The 12,714-nt window shown below is 47.3% G+C and overlaps 5 protein-coding genes across 5 annotated transcripts; 3 read left to right on the forward strand and 2 right to left on the reverse strand.

The window, feature by feature from the left end:
• The first annotated feature begins 1,462 nt into the window (after nt 1-1,462).
• C8Q69DRAFT_499911 (hypothetical protein) lies at nt 1,463-2,671 on the forward strand. Its single transcript, XM_028632334.1, has 3 exons — nt 1,463-1,664; nt 1,720-1,943; nt 2,073-2,671. Exons 2-3 carry the CDS (start codon nt 1,851-1,853, stop codon nt 2,370-2,372), a joined length of 393 nt encoding a protein of 130 aa, XP_028483873.1. The 5' UTR covers nt 1,463-1,664; nt 1,720-1,850; the 3' UTR covers nt 2,373-2,671.
• A 1,927-nt stretch (nt 2,672-4,598) lies between these two features.
• C8Q69DRAFT_529248 (hypothetical protein) lies at nt 4,599-5,805 on the forward strand (the record flags this gene model as incomplete). The annotated part of the gene is made up of 1 exon (XM_028633689.1): nt 4,599-5,805. One exon carries the CDS (start codon nt 4,599-4,601, stop codon nt 5,745-5,747), a length of 1,149 nt encoding a protein of 382 aa, XP_028483874.1. The 3' UTR covers nt 5,748-5,805.
• A 266-nt stretch (nt 5,806-6,071) lies between these two features.
• On the reverse strand, nt 6,072-8,046 carry C8Q69DRAFT_473222 (putative MFS monocarboxylate transporter). Its single transcript, XM_028631023.1, has 3 exons — nt 7,643-8,046; nt 6,177-7,570; nt 6,072-6,100 (listed from the first exon to the last, which is right to left on the reverse strand). Exons 1-2 carry the CDS (start codon nt 7,855-7,857, stop codon nt 6,445-6,447), a joined length of 1,341 nt encoding a protein of 446 aa, XP_028483875.1. The 5' UTR covers nt 7,858-8,046; the 3' UTR covers nt 6,072-6,100; nt 6,177-6,444.
• Nucleotides 8,047-9,024: 978 nt separating this feature from the next.
• On the reverse strand, nt 9,025-10,468 carry C8Q69DRAFT_473224 (DNA-directed RNA polymerases I, II, and III subunit RPABC2). Its single transcript, XM_028631024.1, has 4 exons — nt 10,161-10,468; nt 9,739-10,038; nt 9,552-9,671; nt 9,025-9,495 (listed from the first exon to the last, which is right to left on the reverse strand). The coding sequence occupies exons 1-4, from the start codon at nt 10,196-10,198 to the stop codon at nt 9,462-9,464; spliced, it is 492 nt and encodes a 163-aa protein (XP_028483876.1). The 5' UTR covers nt 10,199-10,468; the 3' UTR covers nt 9,025-9,461.
• Nucleotides 10,469-10,485: 17 nt separating this feature from the next.
• Nucleotides 10,486-12,701, forward strand: C8Q69DRAFT_420326 (hypothetical protein). The gene is made up of 2 exons (XM_028628385.1): nt 10,486-10,648; nt 10,702-12,701. Exons 1-2 carry the CDS (start codon nt 10,570-10,572, stop codon nt 12,324-12,326), a joined length of 1,704 nt encoding a protein of 567 aa, XP_028483877.1. The 5' UTR covers nt 10,486-10,569; the 3' UTR covers nt 12,327-12,701.
• The last annotated feature ends 13 nt before the right edge of the window (nt 12,702-12,714 follow it).

Consider the following 12,714-nt stretch of genomic DNA (forward strand, 5'->3'; position numbering starts at 1 on the left):
CCTCCAAATAATAATCCAAACTACCCATTCCTTTATCTATCTACCTTATACCAACCCTCTTGTATATATTTGCATCACCACTTCCTCATACTGAGATATGAACATATATAATTTAGCTTCATCCGAAAGACGGGGCAGTCCACACCCCGGTAGTCTCTATCCATAACTTCCTCTATAAGAGCAGTCTCCTTCTTGGAGGAAAGTCTGCAAGATTGACTTGTGCAGAGATATGGCTAACTTATCTTCTTTTCTATACTTCATTAAGACTAATATATATCCAAGAATATATCGGGCATTGGACTATCTATATCTTTTGATTCCGAGAGCAGACAAATTATATTTTTACCTTAACGATGGTTTCTAGCTGAATATATCTGTTTCTGCAAATTCGATATACCGTCTGGCCCACTGCCACTCCTCGCTCCAACCCCTGCTTCCAATATACTCGGTACTTCTGGTACTCTCGCTGCCCCGGTCATGGTCGAAAATCTGGCGACGAAAGTTGTCTACCTGAAAGGAGCGGGCCGTCTGTACATCGACATGACCAAGCTGGTCGCCTTCCTCGGAGCCGAGTCATAGATGAAAAGCAGATTTATTATAATTATATATTGCTCGCGGAATTCTTTCGTTATGCCATCCTTTTCCCCGGATCGACTCCAGGGATACGTCCTCTCGGCTAGATTCTTTACGACCTGCTCCGCCATCTCGAGTGTTCTTCTAGCCTCGCTGCCCTTCAGCAAGAAGTCCTGAAACATGGCTTCGTTGACATCCCAAATGTTTTCGATTGGCTATTTCTCAGCGACAAAAATTTAAACATGAATCTTGCAGCCATGGCGAGGAAGCTCTCTAAGATTCATCGGTATCACTTTGTTGATCAACGCGGAGAGTTAACCAGCCTTCACTTTGATCAAAAGCACGATATGTTCCAGGAGCTATACAGGATCCTGCACTTCATGCTATCTTCAGCATCGAAGTAAATAAGCACTCTCAGAACAGGAGCGGCGGGAGATGATGAAATGGTTACATTCGTTACGCCCTAATATGGGATTTAGCCTAGATGAGGCCTACAATACTAGCTCCATTGGTTTTATCTTCCAGGGATCATACGCCACTTTCTGTGAGCTTAATGGACTTTCTTTAGTGAGGCTCCTCTTTGAATGCTTTACAGCAGATCTTCTTCTATCGATTCTTGCTGGCGCTCTTGATGACAGATTGCCTCCTGGATTATCCCATAGAAAACCACGACTGCCGCCTCCGCTGAGCCTATCGCTCCCGCTGAGCCTGCTGAGCATTCCGGGCTTGATGATTTACCGTTCTATAAGGATTTGACGAGTAATAGTGGGCTTTGAGTATCTTTCCCTTTCACTCCCAAAGACCCTCATTAATAGTCCTAGGACGAATGGACACAGTGTTCAAGTGCATTTCGCAAAGCTGCTGAATGATCCCCTTCTAAGGATCCAAGAGGCGGTGCCGGGTCTACCGGCTGTGAAAAGTTCCTTTCACACAGCGAACAGAAATACTCGAACCTATAATGATATACAGATGCAATTGGCTGGGGAATTCAATCTCCCTGTCCGTCAATGTCCTTGATTCTGATGTCTCTTTTTGGTCGAAACGGCGGCACGCTGGCGGTATCAAGCAAGTCAGTGGAGAGGAAGAAACTTGTATGTGCCTTTACGGGATCAACACACATGTTTTTTATACTGACCTTGGTAATAGATCCTCCCTGCCTGGTCTACTCCGCAATCTAGAGACCTTGATATTCTATAATGGCCTTTCCACCCGAAATTCTAAGTGAATAGTTTTCTTGCCTAATTATCCCAAGTCGAGCCGCGGCCGCTACGACCAAAATGACCCCTTCCATTGCGCTTCGATGGGTTGAGTATGATCCACACCACAACATATGGTGCCGCGTCGAGGATCTGGTGGATGCGACTGAGCTGGTAAGTAGTGATCGTGGTCGCGGTGGACGCGGCAGCCCTACGGGTTTCCAGAAAGCTGTACGTATATATCTTATTCCCATCAATACATAACTGAATATAATTTAATCTATATGTGTAGAAGCGCAATAGGAACCAGTGCAGCTGGTGCAAGAGACGCGGCCATGGCCACTGGGAGTGCGAATAGTACCTTGGGATGCGAATGATGGTAAGGACTACTGGCGATTCGGCCTGGATACGGCCATCACTTGGAAACAGCGCTTGAATGAGCCTGTTCCGGAGACATGGACTACTGTCGCCGCACATCTCGCATCGCTTCCCACCACCAAATCCCCGACGGGAGAGGAAACCTACACTCTCTACGAAGACATCCTAAATTATCTATCCAGGCTAATATTAAGAAAGGGGCGACAATTCATGGCTATCATTTAATTATCTTCGTTTGATGCAAAGCGCTCTTATGTTGATTTGACAAGTCACTCGATTTGAAGGTAGACGCGGCGACCGTGCATCGTCGCATGCTGGACATATTGAATAACCACGGTAGACCTTAGTGAAGTGGAGATGGAGAGATGGAGAGATGGGTATCGTGGGATTTGTCAATAGGCTTTAATGACGAGAGATCCTACGGCTTTAGCTACGCTGCCGTAAGAAGGGCACGCCGAGCGTTGACTAAGAAAATCGGGGATCTGTTACAGATTTGCCTAGGGATTTGCCTAGAAGGTCCCTTCTAGAGCAATAGGAACTTAGCTTTCTACTTCCCACTTAACCTCACCGTGCCATAACAAAGATATGAACTTTATTATATAGAATAGTATGTTTACTGCTTGACGAGGACGTCGGCATTTTCTAGAAGGCGGCATTACTTATTTAGTATCCCTCCTCACTGGAGGATAGCAACTTAGCTTCTTTCCTCCTACACTTCACGATACCATACTACTATTTGGTAGCATGTTATATACCGTCTCTTGGGATCCTGCACCAGGGCCTTCGAGATGACACGGATCCAAGGTTATGACCGAATCTAAGATCATGGAAGCAAGCATGGTAGAAAAGCATTTGATAAGGGAAGGGGATCTTGATTGCTTAAACAACTAGAAGATAACGAAATCTATAGAGTATTATGCCCTTGGGCTTTATTCTGATTAATTGCTGTTTGGAACACTACATCCGCCACTATATCTTTGCATTTCCTACTTCCGGCGTGTCTGATTCGATCCTAGATAGGTGGAAATAGGTGGCTTGATGTTGTCTGTTCTATACCCTTTATATAGGATGGTAGTGGCGTTTTGCAGCTCCCCTCCAGTAAAGCACTTGGACACTGACAGTTTATTCAGGGGTTTCTAGGCTCTGAACCAGTGCAAGAAGGTTTATCGAGACCGTGCTTGCCTTGAAACCCGGGTTCGGTATGAACTGTCTCGTCTATCAGTGCCTCCTTCACCCCCTCTTTAGCTCTTATTCTAGTGCCAACGATTCTCAGATATAGCGCTGTTAGCGAAGTGGAAAATTTGGAGCGAAGTTTCACCAAGAAAAGTAAAACCGAATTGAGGACCTTCGCCCTTTGTGTTATTTACGAGCACCGTGGATATTTCAAACCCGCCGGAAAATTGCCTTCATTCAAATAGGGACATAACAGGCGTACCCTTGCATTGACGGTTCACCAAACTCATGTTACTCAGCTTGAGGCAAATATTCGCAGCTTCTGACAGCAATATAGGGCATGGCGCACTGAACGGTGCGCTTGGGAATGGGAGGTCTTGCAGAAGGATCTCCATGACCAGACAGTGTGGCTCGAAAGTTGCCTACCTGGAAGGAGCGGACCGTCAGTTAATCGACTGATGCTATTATCATTCACAGCCCTTCCAAACTCATCGGGGTTGGACAGTGAAATTAGCAAGTTCTCGAGATCGTGAAAAAGAAACAAGATGGATGGAGAGTTAAAGTATGCTAGTTGCTATGTTTGTATGCAACTACAATCTGTATATAGATGTAGTACTACTGCATAACAGTTAATAGCAACCCCATGCTTAAATATAAAGCTTTTACATCTTTGGTAGATAGTTTAAGCTTATCAAAGAATTATTGCAACTCATGCAGCAAAGGCCACTTCACCCACCAGCTATAGTTATCATTATAACACAAATGTAGACCGCCCGGCATAAAAATAACAGAGGAGGCCTTCTTAGATATGTTTACCTTTCTTCTTCTTCTGGCGATGTCTTTATCTCCTCTATGACACCAGAAGACGCGTATGGTGTCTGCTCACCAACGTTTCGTTTCCTCACGACGCGTCCTCTTCTCTATCTTGCATATCATCTTCCTGTTTAGTATGTGTGATACCGATATCGCATACTAAAATACTACATATCGGTAGTTGAACAAAGGAAGAAGTGCAAAACCGTTATTCTCAGTCTGACAACTATCAACTTATCTTTGGCCATTCTTCAAGCAAAGGATCTTCATTTGGGAAAAGGTAAAAGAAGAGAGACTACCTGGATATGTTCTGTACACGGCTTCTGAGAAGATCTATGGCCTAAACCTGCAGAGTCTAGATACTCACGTCCTTGTGGGTGTTACATACTACAGTCTTCTTTCTTCCCAGCAGTGAGGGAGATGGTCAATATCCTTTCGATAGTGGCCGTTTCAATCATAGCTATCATGATCTATGCTTATTTGGTTCGCAAGGTTACTCATTGGATCATGGATTTGTTGGACGCGCTGGAGTACCTCACGATCGGAGAATATATGCTTCTCAAAGAATCTGTGAAGAAAGACGAAGAGAAAGCTCATCATGAAGAAGGATCCAAGTCTCCTGGTCCTCTTGCGCTACCATGTTCCTTGCCTGGTTGGAACTCTGATGGTTACGAAAATGGACGCCATCCATTCTTTACTCTCCCGACTGAACTCGTTCTGCTCATCACCAGCTATGTCCCTATTGTGGAGAAAGCGTCTCTGGCCCTGACGTGCAAACACTTTCTTTGCATGTTAGGCGATGAAAGTGTTCGACTGCTCGATGACACTACAACGCACAACGGAGACTACGCTCACATCAGTATTCAAATGAACCGCTGGAGATTGCTCAAGTTCCTTGAAAAAGACTTCCCAAACCATTTTGTCTGTCACAGCTGTGCGCATTTCCATCTGAATCTGCCTATAAAACCGACTTACGTCTCATACTACCCGCCCACATCGCTCTGCGTTACTAGGACCAATGCATTCTGGCGTGGTGTCTGGGGATGGTGTGTTGGTCATGAAAAGGTTCACGGCATCATGATGGCGCATCGGAACAAATGGACATATGGGATGAGTCTGGATGACTTCCAATACGAAAGACGCATTTCCATGAGCAAGTTCCGGTTGAGAATCGCCCGCGAAGGAACCACAGCAGAGACGGTGAAAGCCATAGCGCCGGCTCCCGATGACGAAGACGATAAGATCGAGTGCCACGAGGTTGTCTTCGCTAGTATCGCTTGCAATGAGTTCCTGCTTGATATGACCGCGACCTTTTTTGTTGATCGTGGAGCCCTGGCTCTTGAGGAGTATGTGGTTAATGAACGCTGCCCGAATCATGGGTTGAGCATTCTCGGAGACTTGAATAGGCTGAGGACAATGGGAAGCCCTGGGAGAGTCTGTATGGATTGTCATGCACGGACGGATATTAGAATCCAGGACAGCAAGGAGAAGCCGGAGATGGAAGAGGTGAAAGTCCGGACGGTGATCAGTCTGGGCAGTGGTGAGGAATCGTCTTATGACATATGGAAGAAAGCATGCGGTCACGATCCATCAAAGCTCTTTTTGAACTCATAGGTATCTTGCTCGTCTAAGATCAGGTTGAAGAAAGCATGTGGCCGCGGAAGCTATTCGGCTCCGCTATTGTTTTTAGGTTGTCTATGTTATGACATGCTTGGGCTGTGGGGAGTAGATAGGTACCTGAGACGTCGAGCGGTTGGGTTGGGTAGCTTAAGTGTGCTTATATCCCAAACCTCGAATACTCGGTCAATCGAAAACAGGCCCTCAGCAAGAATGAAATACAGAAACTCATTACATTATAATAGTAACGTTCAACTAGTATCTAGTTTATTATTGTTAAGTAATATGCGTCCAGTGTTCCTGGGGTGTCCAGCATCTATGTACATACATACATGTATGTATGTACAATACTAGGGCAATAGGTTAGCCCGTTTTTGTATTTGTGGAACTAATTTAGATCTAGGTTGGCAGCTTCTTGGTTCTGACCTCGATCCTTTTCTGTCCAGGGCGTGATGATAAAGATACTATGGCCACAGTATGCTATAGATCTGAATGTAGGGCAGCTGTCTATTGCCAGCCCCATGTTTCGGGTCGGGAAAGACACAAGTGCTGCCAGTTTTTCCTGAGTCGGTGACTTGACCAACTCTTAGACCTGCAACTGTCTGAATTGTTGAGGCCAGACCGCGACGGCTGAGATTTCTCTCGACCAACAGGTAAGCGCACCGTTAAATGGTGTATTTCCATACTCAACGACTCATGCTCGTACAAACAGCCTGAGTCCGGTACGTGAAAACCTCAGAGTCAATAACAGAATAGCAGCAGCGATGATAGAACACCCTGTAAAGAGCTGCACTCCCATGTACTTGTGCGTTTCGTTCAGAATGGCACCACCGATTGGGGTCCCGATCAACATGGCGATTCCGATGGAAGCAAAGAACATCCCCAACCTGGCTCCCAGGTCTCGTATGTCTTTGGTGAGGGTGACCATGACAACAGGTGGAAGGGACACGAACCCGCCGGAGCAGAAACCATATAGAATAGCAAGGATGATGATCCCAGGAGCATTGTGGACCGCAAGCCAACACAAAGCGAGTATTCCAGTCACGGTAGCTGCGGGCGCCAGCATGTTCAGGGGTCCAGTATGGTCAGCAATGAAATTGGGTACAATTCGACCAAAACTCGAAGCTGCGTTGAGCATCGGTAGAAGATAGAACCCGACATTGTCATTGACGATACCGGTCTGTATCGCATACGGCTGAACATATACCAGGAAGTTGTAGAACCCCAAGAAGCCCAGGAACATGGCCACGCAGAAGAGCACGTAGTGGACTTCCTTGAAGGCAGAAAGCTGAATCAGCGCGCGTTTCTCGGTTGGCATGAAACGCATGCGGAGCAATGAAAGCGAGATGCAGCACGTTCCCAGGGCGACAAACCCAAGAACTCGCGTTGCCCATGGGTATCCGATCTCCTGCTGCAGCTTATGGAACATGATCGGATAGATAACACCGCCAATGCTGCTCCCGCTAGCAGCAAGTCCATTGGCGAGTCCCCTCTTCTGCTTAAAATATTGCGGTAGAACCGCAACAGAGGGGACGAAAAGGCAGCCAGCAGCCAAGCCGACGCAAACGCCCTGTGCCAACATTAGATGCCAGTACTGCGTCGAGATGCTGGTCATCATGAGGCCAAATGAGAGCGCCAATGTCCCACATGTCAAGAGTGCCTTGAGGTAACCCGCGTCGAATAGAGGGCCAGTTATAACACCGATTAACATGAGCAGGAAGGACTGAATCGATCCTATCCAAGCGATGTTGTCCGCAGTCTGATTGGGAAGCGCCTGTTCATAGTACGTTTGGAAGACACCAAATGTGTTGATGATGCCCCTGTGAATTGTATGTATCAGTCGGCTGTAATTTAAATATGAGGTATGAGGCATGCGCTTCAAGAGGACATACCATGAATTGAAGAAACAAAACCACGAGCCCAGGACCTGTAGCCACGATATGAGGCCAGTGTCAAAGACTGGACCACCCTTTTGATAGCCGGACTGTTGATTCTCCGACGACTGAGGATCGGACTCACTGGTTGAGATCACCTCGTTTTTGTTGCCGGTATCCCCGTTGCTGGTAGGATCCATTATGGTTTGTTCCTTCTCCACGTCGTCCGCCATCCTAGCTGATGCTGTACTGTATGGATCTCAGAGAATGCTTCCTAGGTGTATATAGTCAGATAGAGGTAAGAAGAATCAACGATCCGCGCAGAAGCGCAGCAAGAAACATCTAGGATGGCGACGGTGGACGAGGCTGGATCGCCTAGTTAATCAATCCGCGGACAAATATCCAGACTGGCTAGGAAGCCCTCGCCTTTTAAGAGAGAACGAGCAATCGAGAACCGGTTATGTATGCGGGGCAAGCAAATATGACTACACTACTCTAATGGAACCCCAAGCTTTCAGATTCGGGCCTTTTTCAGGGCCCACTGGCTGAATCCTCCTGGATCTATCATGGCCAGGCGCCGTTATGAATGACCCATAAAGCAATATTCGTCGGCAAGAAGTTGTGATGGTTGAATATCCCCAAGCCTGGATTAATTAGTATCCTCGCTGGACGCCTGGTTCGAAACAATTGATGCTCCCACGCGGACCTTGATAACTTCACCGCTTCGATTTATCAAGAACAAGTGCTGACCTTGGCTGAGCGAGTGTGCCGCTTATCCAGAACCGGCAGAGCATCTCGGTTCTTTCTCCAACGGTGGGGGCCGAAGCACTGCGGTAAGTTCACTTAGGCCCACGGAGAGCGGGCTGAACTCCGGGGGGCTTGTTGATTAAGAATAATTCACCAGAGTACTAGTTACCGGCGATACTGCAAGACGGAGTGTGAATATTATGTCAGTATCTATTTTTTCATGAGAATAGGTTGGTTTCAATGAGAATAGACTCACATACAATGTCTATAACACCGAGTTATTGTTATAGAAATGGGATCTAAACAATATAAAGGTCAAAACGGTAATTATTTGATAGGGCCACTCCTGTGGTTTAACTCGGACCTAATTGAGTGTCGGCGAACTCCGCCAGTCGCTAATAGTGGAGGAAATTGTCGCGCCATTCCATACTAAGGCAATATATGACAATTGACGTCCAATGGAAGAAGAAGAATAATGATTCTGTATGCGACTACGCATGCTGCCGCATGGGCTTGCGCTAGCCCTGCTGCTACTTTCTTCCAGAAGTACTCTACTGTCCGCATAAATCTTCGAATGCTATTAATTTCTTACACAAGAGAGTCACGGGCTGCACTATCATCAATTATCAATCGAAGCTAACGAGGACCACATGGCATAATGGTATGTACTCTACATGTACAGAGTGCTACAAGGATCATACAAAGAGGTCGGCTATAGAGATCTTTTGTATGATCGTGTACCAACAAGTCGATGCGGACATATGACTACGAGGTACCATGATTATTCCGACAGGATGTAGTAAGACTTAAATAGATAACTACCGCTTTTCACATTATCGAAGTTTGGGTTGGTAACAGTCGTCACAGCAGAGCCAAATGCACATCTTCTACACAAACGAATCACCAAATTTTTTTGAGCCTGACATATTTACTTTTCTTTTTCAGAAGAACAAGTTGCAGCTATTCAGCCACATCATTAGCCTTATTGACACCCAACACCCAACGCTATGCCGGAAACCCAGAGTATGTTGTATCACAATAGAGAGAAAGCAAAATCAGAACGACCTTCTAAAAGAACACAAGCGGACAATTACAGCAATTCCTCGCAAGTCCAGTCCTCGTACCTGCGGGGGAATCGTTAGATCAGATATGAAAACGTCACTTCAGCGAGGTGGCTCACCATCCATCAGGGAGGTATCTCCTCACGATCAAAGGAATCTTCTTCTGGTTCAGTTCCTTGAGAGCGATCTGGAGCGGGTCGGTTTCACCTTCAAGATCGACCAGCACAGGGGCGTTCAAACTGTAGCCTGTGTCAGCGGCAGTGTTCATCGCGGTCACCCAGTTTAAAGCTTCCTTGCAAGACGCACCTGATCTGAAGTGCTCTGGTTCCTAGGACACGAGCCCTCTCATACTTGGTCATGTAGGGAGTTGTCGTGCGCTGGTCGTTCGGCACTTTCTTTTCTCTGTATTGTTCCATAACCTTTCCCCCGGCATATGCATTGGGATCACCCGAGACGACCACTCTGTCTCCATTCACAGCATGCGCATAGGATTCCTCGGCGCCATAGCCGTCGGCGCCACCCTCAGTAGCTTCGAGATTCTCAGGGTCGAGGTAGTCTTCCGGCTCATTTTCATCGTACTCCTGCTCGGCGGGCTCGTAGTCAAAGCTGGTGTACGGACATAGTGTCAGAACCAATCATACCCAGTCGCATAATCGATACAAGCAGCCAGAACTCTGCAGGAGCGTCTGCTGCCGCAGTATCTGCCCGAGTGGACTAAGTCAACTTACCCAGTGTCCTCAGCGTCGTGGTCACCGTAGTCGGACATCGTGCCGGTATTGAGAGTTTCGCAGGATAGTTCGAACGAACGACTTTAAGATCTCTCAGACGAGCACCTCCAAGAAGAGATAAACGATAGACAGCGGAGTTCTGGATGCCGCGACAGCGTGGTGCAACTCGACTTTGCCGGTCGAGATCGCGATTCCTGAGGCGGCGGAAAAACTTCCTTGCTCGCATACGGCGCTAGTCCGTTCCTAGACTCGCCTAGCGGAGCTCCTGGGAAACTCACCGCCTTTGACGGAGCGCACCGGCAAAATAGTATTATTTTCTTTCGATAGAGAACTTTTGGAAGCTGGTCTCAATGTTTTAATGCCATTCAATACAAAGGCACCTGGCTAGCCTTGTGGCTCTACGGGGGCCATGGCATTGAAACGAAAGGCTGCTTCCGAGGCTGTCCGGAATGCAAAGCGCATCCAGACGCAGGCCCTGGATAGCTCCGGTAAGAGCTTCTACGGTCGATCTTCCAGCTTGCATGGCTAATATACTGAACAGATCCGATTTATGGGGAACCCCAATCGGATATAGACTATGAGTCTTCCGAAAATGGAAGCGTTGCTGGGGACGATGGTGATGAACACACTGAGACTCCAATGACGCCCTTCTCACCGTCCTCCTCAAAATATCCGTCAGAGTTGAAGACACACCTTTGCCCTTTCGATGGATGTACGAAAGCCTTCAATCGGCCGGCTCGATTACAAGAGCATATTCGGTCCCATAACAATGAGCGAATGTTCAGTTGTACGTACGACGGATGCGATAAAACCTTTCTTCGGGCCTCGCACCTCAACCACCATATTAAGAGTGCACACACCTCAATCCGAGATTATGTCTGTGATAGGGAAGGCTGTGGGAAGAGCTTTGTCACTGGCTCCCGGCTACGGAGACACCTTGCGGCACATGATGGGAGGGACAAGTATCGCTGTACAGAATATCCGCCCTGTTCGGAGACATTCCGGAAACACTCGACCCTCCAGAAACATGTCATGATGGTGCACCAAAATCGGAAACCTTTCCCATGCCCTCACGTTGATCCCATTACGGGACAAAAATGTGGGCAGGCATTCGATACAGCAGGCCACTTGAAAGCACATGAGGCACGTCTACACACGGAGAAGCGGTTTAGCTGCGCGGAATGCTCCCAACAAGCAGAAAATGATACCAAGCCTCCTGCTGAATTATACTTTACAACCTACGCGATGCTCCAAGCACATATCAGAACGGTGCACCCTCCAAGATGTGCAAACTGTCCGATTGTCTGTTCCACGTCACGAGAGCTCCGTCGTCACCTCGAGGTCGTACACGGCGACGTTAGCCTCGAAGAGCGAAAGATTTTTCCATGCACTGTTCCCGGATGTGACCGAAGTTTCACTAAGAAAGGCAACTTGACAGTCCATGTGCGGACCGTGCATGACGGAGAGAAACGATTTGTCTGCGGAGAAATCGATCTTTCGTCCTCGAAGAAAGTCGACGGATGGAATGGTGAAGGCTGTGGAAAGCGCTATGGCAGTAAGCTCGCATTGGAAGAGCATGTCCGGACCGCACACCTAGGGTTCCAAAACGCCAAAGCAGAACGCAGGCAACGCCTTGGACTGAGCAAGGCACAAAGTCGAGTCAGGCAGCCTGTACCATCCGCTCTGGCGACCCTGACTGGGGAAGGCTATGCCGAGGAGACTGGCCGCCATATCGCATGCTTTGTTGAAGGTTGCAGTCATAGGTTCCACCGTGACTACGACCTTTGGGTGCATATGAACAGCAAGCACAACTGTTCAGAAGACGAGATTCAAAACCTATTTACCCAACGAGCGCTGTTGACGGCTGGAATCATGGACGACCCGAATCCTTTCGGAATATATGGCATGGAGTTTGATGATGAACATATCACCTCGCTCCAGCTCCTCAAAGGTACTGGTAGCGACTCTCACACTGCCGCCGCCAATGCTTCCAATTGCCCCGCTACTGAGACAGATTTCTTCGAGGCTTCTCGAACATTTGATGATATGATTATGGAGCATGCTTATACTTCAAATCGTTGCGGAGAACCCACCGATTTTACGATACCCAATGACGACACGACAATGATTGACCCTGTACTAGCTTACAACTTGATGGAAGGTTGAGCGACTGTTATTCGTGCTAGCTTTTTTGTTGGATCTGAGGACTTCCTGAGAGCTATTACATGTGAATGTTCGCGAAATTTTGCAATAGGCTACATTTTGATGGCCTTGAGGAACCATGGCGTTACTTTTACAATTGATTTCGTCCTCACTTTGAAAACTATCTTGTAAAGACATCAGCGTCTGATGTCCGAGATTCTTATGAACTATGACCTCTAAAGGTTCCTTGCTTTTTACATCATCCGCTAAGAATATCAATTTTGCGATCCATCTTGACATAGGTCGAATTACTATTTCCGTCGACCTGCAGAGTAAGTCATGCTTTAGGGAAGGCGGTTAAAGATGGCAGAAATCATCCAGCGGTAAAGAGCTTCGAGGAACATGTTCAAGT

Source organism: Paecilomyces variotii, assembly GCF_004022145.1.
Source record: "Paecilomyces variotii strain CBS 101075 chromosome Unknown C8Q69scaffold_8, whole genome shotgun sequence".
Classification (NCBI taxonomy): Eukaryota; Fungi; Ascomycota; class Eurotiomycetes; order Eurotiales; family Thermoascaceae; genus Paecilomyces; species Paecilomyces variotii.

Coding starts and splice junctions, on each gene's coding strand:
- C8Q69DRAFT_499911 (XM_028632334.1), top strand. CDS start 1,851: ATGACCCCTTCCATTGCGCTTCGATGGGTTGAGTATGATCCACACCAC. Junction 1,944..2,072: donor TGGTGGATGCGACTGAGCTG/GTAAGTAGTGAT, acceptor GAAGCGCAATAG/GAACCAGTGCAGCTGGTGCA.
- C8Q69DRAFT_473222 (XM_028631023.1), bottom strand. CDS start 7,857: ATGGCGGACGACGTGGAGAAGGAACAAACCATAATGGATCCTACCAGC. Junction 7,571..7,642: donor TTTTGTTTCTTCAATTCATG/GTATGTCCTCTT, acceptor TACAATTCACAG/GGGCATCATCAACACATTTG.
- C8Q69DRAFT_473224 (XM_028631024.1), bottom strand. CDS start 10,198: ATGTCCGACTACGGTGACCACGACGCTGAGGACACTGG. Junction 10,039..10,160: donor CACGACGCTGAGGACACTGG/GTAAGTTGACTT, acceptor TCCGTACACCAG/CTTTGACTACGAGCCCGCCG. Junction 9,496..9,551: donor AGATACCTCCCTGATGGATG/GTGAGCCACCTC, acceptor ATTCCCCCGCAG/GTACGAGGACTGGACTTGCG.
- C8Q69DRAFT_420326 (XM_028628385.1), top strand. CDS start 10,570: ATGGCATTGAAACGAAAGGCTGCTTCCGAGGCTGTCCGGAATGCAAAG. Junction 10,649..10,701: donor GCAGGCCCTGGATAGCTCCG/GTAAGAGCTTCT, acceptor TATACTGAACAG/ATCCGATTTATGGGGAACCC.